Source organism: Spermophilus citellus (assembly GCF_964194105.1).
Source record: "Spermophilus citellus genome assembly, chromosome: 2".
Lineage (NCBI taxonomy): Eukaryota > Metazoa > Chordata > Mammalia > Rodentia > Sciuridae > Spermophilus > Spermophilus citellus.
The window spans coordinates 247,949,342-247,962,690 of NC_138183.1; the positions used below are offsets into that span (position 1 = coordinate 247,949,342).

A 13,349-nucleotide genomic window follows, 5' to 3' on the forward strand; every position below is an offset into this window, starting at 1 on the left:
TACCAGGCAATATGACAGTGTGTTTCTTGGCTTAATTGAGTAACTGGTAGGTATTAGATTGAAGGAGAATGAAGGTGATGTGGTAAATACCATGTGAGAGTTGACTACACTTCCATCATCTTTGATCAGGTGGATGTCAGAGTCAGCTCGGTGGCTGATTACCAACAACAAACCCGAGGAGGGCTTACAGGAACTTAAAAAAGCTGCACGGGTGAATGGAATGAAGACTTCTGCAGATGCCCTAACCATAGAGGTGAGCAGTATGGGAGGTGCTTATGAGACAGGGAAGACACACTGTTAATAGGTGTCCAAAGATGCAATGTGGTGTAATTGAAAAGATTGGGCACAGAGATTTTATTCAGAGGAGGCAAAGTTCCAATTTTTTCTTCCTTTTGGAACTCAAAATTAATTCACACAACTGCTTCCACAGGATTTTATTCTTTTCATCTTCACAGTGTGATGTTTTGAAGCCTACAGGGTGGAATGGTTAAGTCTAGCCAATTAAATCAATTAAGTAAACTAATTAATAAAAGTCTCAATAAACCAACATGTTATTTAGCTTTTGGTATCAGTGACCAAAATACTTGACAAGAATGATTTTGCCCAGGAAAATTTTACTTTGTGCTCACAGTTTCAGAGTTCAGTCCATCATTATTTGACTCTATAGGTCTGGTCCAGAGGTGAGATGTAGCATTTTTTTGCAGAAGGCATTGCAGAGGAAGGCTGACTTCATGGTAATCAGGAAACCAATATAGAGGAGAAGGAAACAAAAATAAAACATATATTCCCCAAGGTGTTTCCCTAGTGATCCACTTCCTCCATCCACACTCCACCTGCCTATGGTAAACCACTTTGCAGTCCTTCAAATTTTATTTTATTTTTTATTGTTTTTATTGATAAATAGATCACTTTATTAAGAGGATATGGTAATTATAAATATACACATGCACCTAACATTGGAGCATCTGTATATGTATAAAATAATATTAATAGTCTGAAGGGAGAAACAGATTGTAACACACAGTACTTTAGCACCCCATTTTGAACAATGGAGAGATCATCTAAACAAAATCAGTAAGGAAACATCAGACTGAAATTACCCTTTGGACCAAATAGACCCAACAGATATTCACAGAACATTCAAAATAACAGCAAAAGAAAATACATTCTTCTTGCGCACAAATGAAACATTCTCCAGGATAAATGACATATTAGGTCATAAAACAAGTTCTAACAGTTTAAGAAGATTGAAACCATATCAAATATCTTTTTTCAACCACAATAGTATAAAACCAGAAATCAATAAACAAAAAAAATCTTGGAAAATTTACAAATACATGGAAATTAAAGAAGATGCTCCTGAAAAATCAATAGATCAAAGAAAAAATTAAAAGAGAAAAAATATCTTGATGCAAGTGAAAATGGACATAAAAAATACCAAAGCTTTTTGAGATGCATCAAGAGCAGTTTCTTTTTTTTTTAAATTTTATTTTTTTATTGGTTGTTCACAACATTACAAAGCTCTTGACATATCATATTTCATACATTAGATTGAAGTGGGTTATGAACCCCCAATTTTACCCCAAATGCAGATTGCAGAATCATGTCGGTTACACATCCACAATTTTACATAATGCCCTATTAATAATTGTTGTATTCTGCTACCTTTCCTATCCCCTACTATCCCCCCTCCCCTCCCCTCCCATCTTCTCTCTCTACCCCATCTACTGTAATTCATTTCTCTCCTTGTTTATTTTCCCATTCCCCTCACAACCTCTTATATGTAATTTTGTATAGCAATGAGGGTCTCCCTTCATTTCCATGCAATTTCCCTTTTCTCTCCCTTTCCCTCCCATCTCATGTCTCTGTTTAATGTTACTCTTTTCTTCCTACTCTTCCTCCCTGCTCTGTTCATAGTTGCTCTCATTATATCAAAGGAGACATTTGGTATTTGTTTTTTAGGGATTGGCTAGCTTCACTAAGCATAATCTGCTCTAGTGCCATCCATTTCCCTGCAAATTCTATGATTTTGTCATTTTTTATTGCTGCATAGTACTCCATTGTGTATAGATGCCACATTTTTTATCCATTCATCTATTGAAGGGTATCTGGGTTGGTTCCACAGTCTAGCTATTGTGAATTGTGCTGCTATGAACATCGATGTGGCAGTATCCCTGTAGCATGCTCTTTTAAGGTCTTCAGGGAATAGTCTGAGAAGGGCAATAGCAGGGTCAAATGGTGGTTCCATTCCCATCTTTCCCAGGAATCTCCAAACTGCTTTCCAAATTGGCCGCACCAATTTGCAGTCCCACCAGCAATGTACAAGTGTACCCTTTTCTCCACATCCTTGCCAGCACTTGTTGTTGTTTGACTTCATAGTGGCTGCCAAGCTTACTGGAGTGAGATGGTATCTTAGGGTGGTTTTGATTTGCATTTATCTGACTGCTAGAGTTGGTGAGCATTTTTTCATGTACTTGTTGATTGATTGTATGTCCTCCTCTGAAAAGTGGTTATGATACTATTAATCTATTCATTTCACCTCCACCAATACAGTGGAACATTGGTGGGGGAGCGGGGAATTCCTTATATCCAAATCATAACAACCAACAATAGTTTAAATGTCACAAGTCAAAAGTGCATTTAATATATATAATCTGATATGTATACACACACACACACACACACGTACATACATACACACACACACACACACACACAGCACCTGGTGGAGTGTAGGTTGTTGTGGGAGGCTACCACATTATGTAACCAGTGTTTTCCCCTCCAGATCAGTTCGAGGCACTGTTGGTCACCCCTGGAGATCTGGCTATTTCTAAGTGGCTGAAGATGGTAGCCCTAATCTTGAGGGTAGTAAAAATGTAAAAATGCATGCAAATGTGTCTTCATGCATGGGCATGCCTTTCTGCAGAGGTTGAGTTACCTTACCTGTCCTTGTAACCCTTTCCCTCTTGACCTTTACTGGATGGAAATTTCTAAGGAATCTAGAGTCACCCCAATAAAAAACCACTCGGAAACGTGCTTGCTGTCTCTCTCAAGCCTCTTGTGATATTCCTCCCTCTCCTGTTTGGGGAGCTTGAGGCCGAGGGCAGAGGAGCTGTCCTGGGGCTTGAATTTAAAGGTAAATTGTGGTCTGTGTTTTATTTGATGCCTTAGGAAATTCACTTGAGCAACCTCTAGTTTAACTGCCTGTGCTGGTCACGGGCGGTAGGTTATTACCATAAAGATCATGTTTTGGTGGGAACTATGGCTCACTGCAGCTTCCTAACATGTTGAAAGAATATCATGCAGTATCCCACAGGAAATGATCAAAAATCAAAGTTTATTTCTGGAGAAAGTGTATTGTAATTTCACCCTGGTAAAGTTGAATAATCCATTCAAATTTTGAATCCTTCAAAAGGATTATTCACTGACTGTTATGATACTATTAATCAAATCATATAATCAATTTTATTTGCTCCCTCATCTGGTTTTATTTATTTATTTATTTGTTAACTTTAATTTTTGGAATTGAACCTCTTTGTGTTTTACCACTAACTACATTTCCAGTCTTTTTATTTTGAGACAGAATCCTAAGTTGTTGAGGCTAGCCTTAAACTTGTGATGCTCCTGCCTCAGCCTTCTGATTTGCTGGGATTACACGCATGCACCATCACGCCCAACCTATTCACTCATGTGTTGATGAACACTCGAGGTGGTTCCATATCTTGGCTTTTGTAAATAATGATACTATAGACATGTGAATGCAGATAGACATCTTCTTGACACACTGATTTCATTTCCTTTGATATACTTTGATATACACCCTGAATATAGCAATTCTATTTTTACTTCTTTGAAGAAACTTCATACTATTTCCCATAATGATTGTATTAATTTGTTTCTATAAACAGTGTGTAAAGTTTCCCTGTTGTTCACATTCTCATTAACACTTGTAATTCTTTGTGTTTTTTTTTGATAGTAGCCTTTCCAAATAGGGACAAGTAAATATATCACTGTACATATTTTTTTTTTTTTTTGTTGCTAGGGATTGAACTCAAGGTTGCTCCATCACTGAGCTATATCCCCAGTATCTCCTCCACTTTCTTATTTTGAGAGAGGGGAATCACTCAATTGGCCAAGCTGGGCTCAAATTTACAATTCTCCTGCCTCAGCCTCCCAAGTAGCTGGGCTTACAAGCATATGCCACCATGTTCTGCTTCATTGCAGGACTGATGTGCATTTTACTGTGTGTTTAGTGATATTGAGCATTTTTTTTAAACCTATTGCCCATTCACAGGTCTTCTTTTGAGAGGTGTCTGTTCAGATCTTTTGCCCATTTTTTAAAAAATTGATGGCTCCCACTACTGCTCATAAGGATCCTTGTGTGTAAGTGTTGGGGAGGGGGATGCTGGAGCCTAGGAATCTGTATTTTGAGCTGTTCCAGGTGATTTTGAATATTGTGTTCCCATCTTAATATTTGATTAGGTTTATTAATTTTTTTGTATTTTCATTCATTTTTGGTTATTGAATCATTTGAGTTCCTCATACATCTTGGAGAACAACGACTTGTCAGAAGCATAGTTGACAAATATCTTCTTCCCTGTGTATTTTGTTTCTTTCATATGTTCCTTGCTTTGTTTATGTGCAGAATTTTTTGTCAAATCCCACTTGTCAATTTTGACTTTTGTTCCCTTCTGAGGTCCCATCTAAAAAATCCTTGCCAACACCACAGTCGTGTATTTTTATTCCAAGTAATTTAACTTCTTTTTCTCCAATTTGAATGCATTTTATTCCTTTCTCTGTTCTGATTACTTGAATATTTCCAATATTGCATGGAAAAGAAGTGGTAGATTGTCATCTTTGTGTTGTTCTAGACATTAAAAAGAAAGCTTTAGGCCCCCCTGATGCCCATCAGTGTCATGTTAGCCATGGGATTTTCACAAATGGGCTTTATTGTGTTGAGATATGATCCTTGAATACTAATTTGATGAGAGGTTTTATGATGAGAGGATGCTGAATTTCATCTGATGCTTTTCCTGTACCTCCTTAGTACTGATTTTACTGTGTTCTGTAAGTTGTTTTTTGTGTTTCTGTTTCTTTTGTATTGAAATGTGGACATGTGTGAAGGAAGACACAATGACAAAATGGTATGTAAAAAATGCTTAGCATCACTAAGCATCAGGGAAGTAGAAATCCAAACCACATTGAGATATTACCTTATACTTGTTAGGAGAGCTATTATTAGGTCAAGGATAGTTAAATGATGAGAATGTGGAGGAAAAAAAACCCCTTGTACACACTTCTGATAATATGTAAATTGATGCCACCATTATGGATAACAATATGGAAATTCCTCAAAAATTTGCATAGAATTATTTGATCCAGCAGTCCCACAACTTGGTATATATCCAAAGGAATTCAAATTTGGATCTTGAGGAGATCTCTGCATTCTCATATTCATTGTGGAAATACATCAGACGAATAAGTCCTAGAAATCCACTGTATGGCATTCTGACAGTAATAAACAATACTATATTATGTACTTCAAAATTTCCAAGAGGTCAGATCTTGTCCTAACGGTTCTTATCAAAATAAATAATAAAAGTGAATACACAGGGGGAAAAGAAATTTTGAAGGGACTCAGTATATTGATGTATAGGTTTTGGTGACAACTTCACAGGTATGCAGTTACTTCCGAAATCATTAAGATGCATTGTTAAATAAGGCAAGATTTTTCAATACTGATTATACATTAAAAAGTAATTTGAGAAGCAGAAAATAGTTATCACCATTGTCTATCAATGAACAAGTTCATAAACAATGTCCCAAAGCTAAATTTATTTGTTGTATTACTCAAGTGGCACTGGAATGTCAGTTCTTTTAGCTTCCAAAAGCATTCTGCCCTGGGTCTGTGTGTTTTGCCCTCTTTCCCATAACTATTTTTCCTTTCTTGCACTTCCTTTCTGAGCATGTTCCATAAATCCCTGTGACAAATTCTTTGACAGATAGGGGACAGAAGCATTTCCAGCTCCTGTCTTCAGAAAGATCACCCATCCTCACCAGGTCAGTGGGCTTGATACAGCCTTTGAGCAGTCAAGTAATGCGGCAAAGTGAATCCCAAAGATGGAAACCTAACCTCAATGTAGAGATGGAGGCTTTGAATGCATCTTGAAAATTGTAGTGTCTGAAATGTGTCTTCGAGGTTAGGATAGAACTATCCAGGTTTCAACAGTCAGGGATATAGTTATTTGCAGTTGAGTGAAGTCCCAATGACTTCGGAAGGGCAAGGTCACTGGTGTTCTGGTAAATGTTTAACTCCAACATTCAAAGATTTGAAAAAATCCTAGAGTACAGAATTATAGCAATTATTAATTTCTGTGGTTTGTTAAATTCCACCAGAGTCAAATTCAAGCTAACTTCATGATGTCAACAGGTCCATTAATCATTAAAAATTTAACAAAATGCTCTTGTAAATCAGAATAAACTGACTTCAAGGCACCAATGTTGGCACACATGGAGAATTGAGACATTTTCAGACTTTTCTCCAAATCATTGTGTGATGATTAGCATAGAAAGGAAGTTACAAAGAAAGATACATTCATAAAATGTGAAGAACCAGCATACCCCCCATTTGAATAGGTGCTGCTTCTTCCCCAAGTAAGGGTTACCAGGAAGGAAACACTTGTAAAGGCCCCATTGTCAGCTAGCATTGCCCACCTAAATATCTCTGAAAAATCCACTCATTTCTGTAAGCTCATCAAAAATTTGTAACTGGTACCAAATTAAGCCAGCATGCCATGATGTTTGACTTTGAAATTCAAAGAGTTTGAAGGCCACTCTCAGGCATTGTAGCTCTCATGTGAGACAGATTTAAGGTCTTCTTGCAGTCAATTCTTATTAATATCACGAGAAAAATGGCCAGTGGTCATGGGTTTATGTGTTTGGTGCAGAGGGTATCACCACAGATGCCTCTCTAACACAAGCATAAATCCTGTTTCCACTACTGAAGCTAGGGCTGAAAGCTGTCGGGCCATTCCCAGTGGTGTAGAATTCCCCAGTCACGGGAGTAGGTCCAATTCTCTGAATTCACTTCTTCACGAAAGTTTTCTGATGACGTTTATAGTATTATCACATTTGTAGAGGAGACATGGCAATGGAATTAATATCTCCAAATAACTAGTAAAATAATAAGTACAAGAGTTCTGGTAGAAGTAGTTTGTTATGTATATTTATAAATTACTACTAAATAGCCTGGAAAATGTTTGTGAGAAGGGCTTGTTTTCCTACTTCTCCTGATCCTGATTCTTTTATTTCTTCTTCTTTTCAACGACAAAGAAATTGAGGTAAAGTGATAGCAGTCACCTTGCCCAGGGTACACAACAAGCAATTGTCAAGTCCAATGTAGCACTTCAGTATAAAACTGAGTCTGAGTTTAAATCAATTTAAACCAATATCATCCCTGATTCTGACTCAAGTTTAATTCTAGGTTTCTCTTTCATGGGGACACACCATCCAAGTTATTTTATAAAAAAGGGTGACTCAAAAACTAAAAACTAAAAATAAAAAAATAAGTTTCCAGGAAAATTCATCTTCCTGAGACAGAAGAATTGTTTTCTCATCATTAGTAACTAATGGAGAAAAAACTCTACTACCTACACTTCTATAGCCATCTAGTATGAATGGGGCTTTGGATTGTAGGATTGTAGCCTAACTCATCATTTGGTTTCCTTCCTCATATAAATCTCTAACATACACTCTCTTTTCAATGCTGTATAATCCTCTCCAGTTTCCTGCTAATGTGTCTTCATTGCACAAGTTCCCTGAGGTTCTGTGAACTACTGAGTTCGCCTAGCACACTGCTTTTATACCTTCTATTATTTCAATGTCTATATTTTCCACTAGATAATGAAATTATTGAACTTGTTTTCTGTGTTTGCTTAGTGCTTCCTCAATATTCATCATTTTCTGACAATGGAACAATTTGTTGTCTCTGTTATTAACTGAAGGCTGTGAGATCCGCCATGAAGGAGGAGCTGAAGGCAACACAGACAAAACCTACTCTGTGCGACTTGTTCCACACACCCAACCTGTGTAAACGGATCTGTCTCCTGTCCTTGGTGAGGTAGGCTTCACACCATGCTTACAGAAAGAGTGGAGAAAGAATTTATTCCTTCCTTCAAAGTGTACAATATGTGGTGAGCACAGCTTTGGAGATAAAAGATGAGGAAGACATAAAGAACACCACGATGGCTGTGGACAGTCAGAGGGTCATGTAAAGACTGACACAGAACCATTGCACAGTGAGGAGTCCTGTTTATCATATCACACAGCGAGGCTCACACCAGAGACTGATGCTGCAAACTCCAACTATGAACAGACGTTGTCTCTGATTTTCTTCATTGCTTGTTTAATGGAGGTAAAATTTCAAAGAGTGAATTGCATAAATATATGTAACTCACTGCATATTTACATATGTAAAGATATTTCCAACACTCAGATCAAGAGCTGAAAAACTCTAAAATCCTAAAGACCCTTTAAGGATTGTATTGTATTTCCACAATATTCCTCACATGCCCCCAAACTAAACATCCCTGATGGCCTCCAGCATCATACATTTGTTTTAGTACAGTTAATAATTAAAAAATAATCACCCATAGGTACATATTCCAAAAAAGAGATATGCCTGTATGTTTTAACACCAACAAATGACTGAGCCAGTATTACCATTATCTAAAGGATATAACTGCTAACCCTTGTGGCATGTGTCTTTCCTGTGTGTTTGCTACAGATTTGCAATAGTGCTGCCTACTTTTGGCTTGAATCTCCACCTCCAGCACCTGGGGATCAATGTTTTCCTGGTCCAGGTTCTCCTTGGTGTAGTCAAACTCCCAGCCAATTATCTTTCACTTTGGGCGCTGAAACACAGGGGCCGTCGTATAAGCATATTTTTTTTCATGTCCATGATGGGAATCACTTTGCTGGCCATCGTATTTGTGCCTTCAGGTGAGAAAAGAGCACAGGGTGAAAAAGGAAATATGTTCCCCACTTCCCTCAGGATTTTTCAGGTTGCACCTATTGGAATCAGAAAAATTGGGTTCTAAGGTCTTCCTGACACAAGTTGGGCATTTAGGACAGATTTTGCCATTAGGTTGCTATGAAAACAGCCAAAGGTCAGTAAAGTTTGTTCAGATGCCTGCTTCTCTTCATTATGATCAATAAGCACCTGGAACATGGTGCCACTGAGTTCTGAGTTTCTCTAGGTCAGCAGTACAACATTTACCCATTGCAAACATAAAGAGTCTGGACTTACCATCATGAGCTATTATGACCACACTGCACTATCACTTCCTCTGCCTGGCTCTGTCTTATTACTTCACCTTCAGTGATAATTTATTCCTGAACTCTGTGTGTCTATACATTAGTCTCATGGTAGGTAACCAGAAATGCAACCCTGGATTGGAGAGTTGTTTTGACTTAAGGAAATAAAACCCCTTGTGTTCAAGTGAGAAGAGGTGTATAGCAGCAACAACATATCCATCACCATGCTTTGCTGAACTCTGTTGTTGTAATGTGTTTTACAAAATCCCACATTGGTGGGTTCCACTCCTCAGTCTCTCTCACTATCTTTTTTTAGTACCAGGAATGTACCACAGTGGCAGTTAACAACTGAACCACATCCCCCGCCTGTACTATTTTTAGACAGGGTCTTGCTAAATTGCTTAGGGTCTTGCTACATTGGTTAAGCTGGCTTTGAATTTTCAATCCTCTTGTTTTAGCCTCCAGAAAAGATGAGATCATAGTTGTGTGTCATCACGCCCAACTATAGGCTCCATTTTGCTTGAATGTGAACAATAATGTCAGTTTGCTGCTCTGCAAGAAAACCTTCTCCAAGATTTCAAGCTCTCATGAGATTTTCTTCTTAGAGTAGGTAACTGACTATATGAAAGTTTCCTTCAGTGGTTTCCAAAGTGTGACATGTTTCCATAAGAGAAGTCCTTATTCTCTAGTCTTGATGCATTTTACTAGATCTGGCTACTCTCCAGGTTGTCCATTAATATAGTATTCTTGTTCTTTTATAAGAGTCTTTTATGATATTCACTCCATGTCACTACTGGGTATGGATCATGGTTTTAAACACATTGGGTGCCTGGGTCTGACTCCTCAGTAATTTCCACATCACAGTCCTATCTTCCACAGAAATGATACATGAGACACTGGAAAGAAAAAGAACGAGTTCCTCCTGCATCCAGCATTCTCTCTCCTTCTTTGACAAATCTTGGAGAGGCAAGGAGAATTAATAAAATTATTGAAAACATTTTATTCACCATAATTTAAAATATTCAGATAATAACTTATTTTGGTCACAAACTTCACTCCTGTGCAGTTTATCCACAGTATATTTTACACTGTGAATATCTCCAATAAGGGTGTTTTCCACTTGGATTTGGGGGATACCAATACCTTCATCTAAGATCCTGACTCTCCTGGATCATCTTCTTTCCAGAAATGCAGACTGTGCGTATGATTCTGACAACTTTGGGAGGAGGAATTTGTTTTGCCTCTATTACCTGTTGTTTTACCCAGGCAAACGAACTGCTCCCCACCGTCATCAGGTACAAAATCTCACAGGTTCTCTATCAGGGTAAAAAGGACCTGTTTCCAAATCATTGACTTTTCAAGCAAAGAAAACACAAATAATCAATGGTGATGATAACAATTACAGCCACAGTTTACTCAAAGTTAGCCTTTTGCTAGGTACTTTTAGGTGTGATAATATACCACTAATGTACATCTCATGTATTCTTTGGAGTCACCTAAATTTGAGATGCTATTTTGCAACTGACAATATCCAAATTATGGATCCAGCCCAGGTGTCCATGAACAGATGAGTGCATAAGGAGAATATGGTAAATATACACAATGGAGTTTTATGCAGGCATAAAGAGAAGAAAATTATGTAATTTGCAGGTAAATGGATGGAATTCGAGAAGACCATGCAGAGTAAAATAAGCCAGACTCAGGAACTCAAGGGTTGAATGTTTTCTCATATATGAAAGCTAGAAAGAAAAAAGTGGGGAACCATGAATTTTCAATATAATTGAAGGAAATTTCTAGAATAGGGGATGGGAAAGAGGCAGGATAGAGGAGGAACTATAAAATGAACTTGACAAAATTATGTTCATATACGAATGTATGCAATAATTTGTATAATTGAAAAGTAGCAATAAAATAAAGTAAATGAATAAGAAAATAAAATAAATGAGCAATAAAGCAAAATTAAATAAATGAACAATAGATTTCTAAATGATAAAACGTGTCTTAATAGACTGTGAACTTGAGAAAATTTGCTAGCAAACCAACAAAAATTTCAAAAGCAAGAGCACATCATCAAACTTCTCATGACAAAGCATACCCCTTTAGGTCTCCCATAATTAATGCATGAAGGTGACACAAACCCATGTGCATTCTCAACAGATTTATTATGCCTTTTTGTTTGTGCTCCAAGGGCAACAGCTTTTGGAATCATTGGAGTTTGCGGTAGTTTGGGGGCAGCTCTGGCTCCCCTGTTGATGACCCTGGAGACATATGCTGAACCCTTGCCCTGGATCATCTATGGAGCCTCCTGCATCTTTATTAGCTTTGTTGTCTTCCTCCTTCCAGAAACTAGGAATCATCAACTGCCTGACTCCCTCCAAGATATAGAAAATGGGTGAGTGAACCCTTTCATGGTTCCTTAGAGGAGTTATGTACCATAGATCTGAGATGAGAAGACAGAATCCACTGGGGCCATGTGTCTCTGGAAATTGTAGACTTACTCCCTTTCCATGTGGTCAGTACCATTGGTTTAGTAAAAGCAATAGGCTTTAACCAGTGATCTCAGATATTCCCCTGAAGATTTCTAGATCATGCCATCGATTTCTCCTCAAACTTCCCCAGTAGGTTTAGTAGTAAATGCAACACCATTAGATCTACTCAGTCCTTGCTGCTACAGTGTAACTGAAGGTATTTCACAAACATGCACATTTACAAATGACAAATCTCACTCTCTATGTCCTACTATCCTGTAGCCCAATGACTGCTGGTAGCTGTCTGGCACTGTCATTTCTTATAGGCTTGAGCTCTTCCCTGGTCACTGAAGAACCCAGGGGTGATCATGATAAGACTAGGGCCCTTCCATAGCTGACAGTACATTTTAGGGGAGGAGTCTTGTTGTGTTGCCTGTGAGATTCAGACCATCTTGTTTTCACTAGGAATGAAAGTATTCACAAAATAAAAGAATGCAATGGCAAATGAAGGAATTTTCAAATGATAAATGATTGGGAAAGATTTTTAAAAATTTTGTGTGCTTCCCTGATTATCCCAAAGACTCTTTTGGAGAATTACATGGTACCCAAGGATGACAGTAGAAACCATCAAGCTGCCTTCCAAATACTACAGGAATATTTGACTTTTAGTTCACAAGTTTTACTGAAATACATGGGCAGGTGTCTTTTTTTTTTTTTTAACCAAGGTTGGTGGGGAAAGGATCAGGTTGCTCTAAAGAATGCAGGAGATAATGCTTTCTCCATGTCCTTTCTTGTTTGTATTTCTTTCATCATGTATTTTTTTCATATCTGTTCTAGTGGGAAAGGCTCAAGAAAAACAGAGCAGGAAGATACCTCCATCAAAGTGACACACTTCTAAGGAATTTCACAAATTGGATACTAATCAAAAAGCAAGAAAAAGGAAGAAATATAAAGGTTACTCCAAGATACCAGCAAAAAATTAAAATAACTAGAAGCAAAAGAAATAACAATTCCCATTTATAATGGTGAATCTAAATTATAGTATACAAGATACTTTATGAACCATAAGAAGTTGAAAGAAACTGTAATTATTTGAAATATATGAGAGAATATTTGTATAGCATAGACACCTAAAATGTTTCTGAATAGGGAGATGGAATTAGCTTTTAAAAATTTTTCTTTCTGAATTTATAGAAAGAGCATTCTATGGAATAATTACAATGAAGAACCTGACACCCTTGAAAAAACTTGAAACTTAGTAGTTCCAAATACACATAAAAATTAATACTGGTATGTGAGTCAGCTTTCTGTCTCAATAACAAAATACTTGAGTTAAATCAAGGGAATAACTTAAATCAAGGGAAAATTTATACTGGCAAATGATTTCAGAAGTTTCTTTCCATGTTTGCTTTGCTCTGTTGCCTTGGGTCTATGGAAATGGAAAGTATTATATTGGGCAGTCCATGGTGGAACAACCTGCTTACCTCATTGAAGACAAGAAGAAGAGAGAGGAAGTTATGAGGATCCCAATACTTCCTTCAAGGTCATGTTCCCACTGATTTAAAT

General features: G+C 37.4%; 1 protein-coding gene across 1 annotated transcript in view; it reads left to right on the forward strand.

Annotated features, from left to right (window-relative positions):
• Positions 1–12,681, forward strand: part of LOC308642428 (organic anion transporter 7-like) — a gene marked incomplete at both ends in the record, with an annotated part of 35,845 nt that extends 23,164 nt beyond the window's left edge. Inside the window, 6 exons of the mRNA XM_081281337.1 lie at positions 130–253; positions 8,004–8,119; positions 8,786–9,000; positions 10,502–10,610; positions 11,504–11,707; positions 12,621–12,681. Of these exons, the coding sequence (XP_081137463.1) occupies positions 130–253; positions 8,004–8,119; positions 8,786–9,000; positions 10,502–10,610; positions 11,504–11,707; positions 12,621–12,681 (829 nt within the window). The remainder of the gene's footprint in view (positions 1–129; positions 254–8,003; positions 8,120–8,785; positions 9,001–10,501; positions 10,611–11,503; positions 11,708–12,620) is intronic.
• Positions 12,682–13,349: the final 668 nt, after the last annotated feature.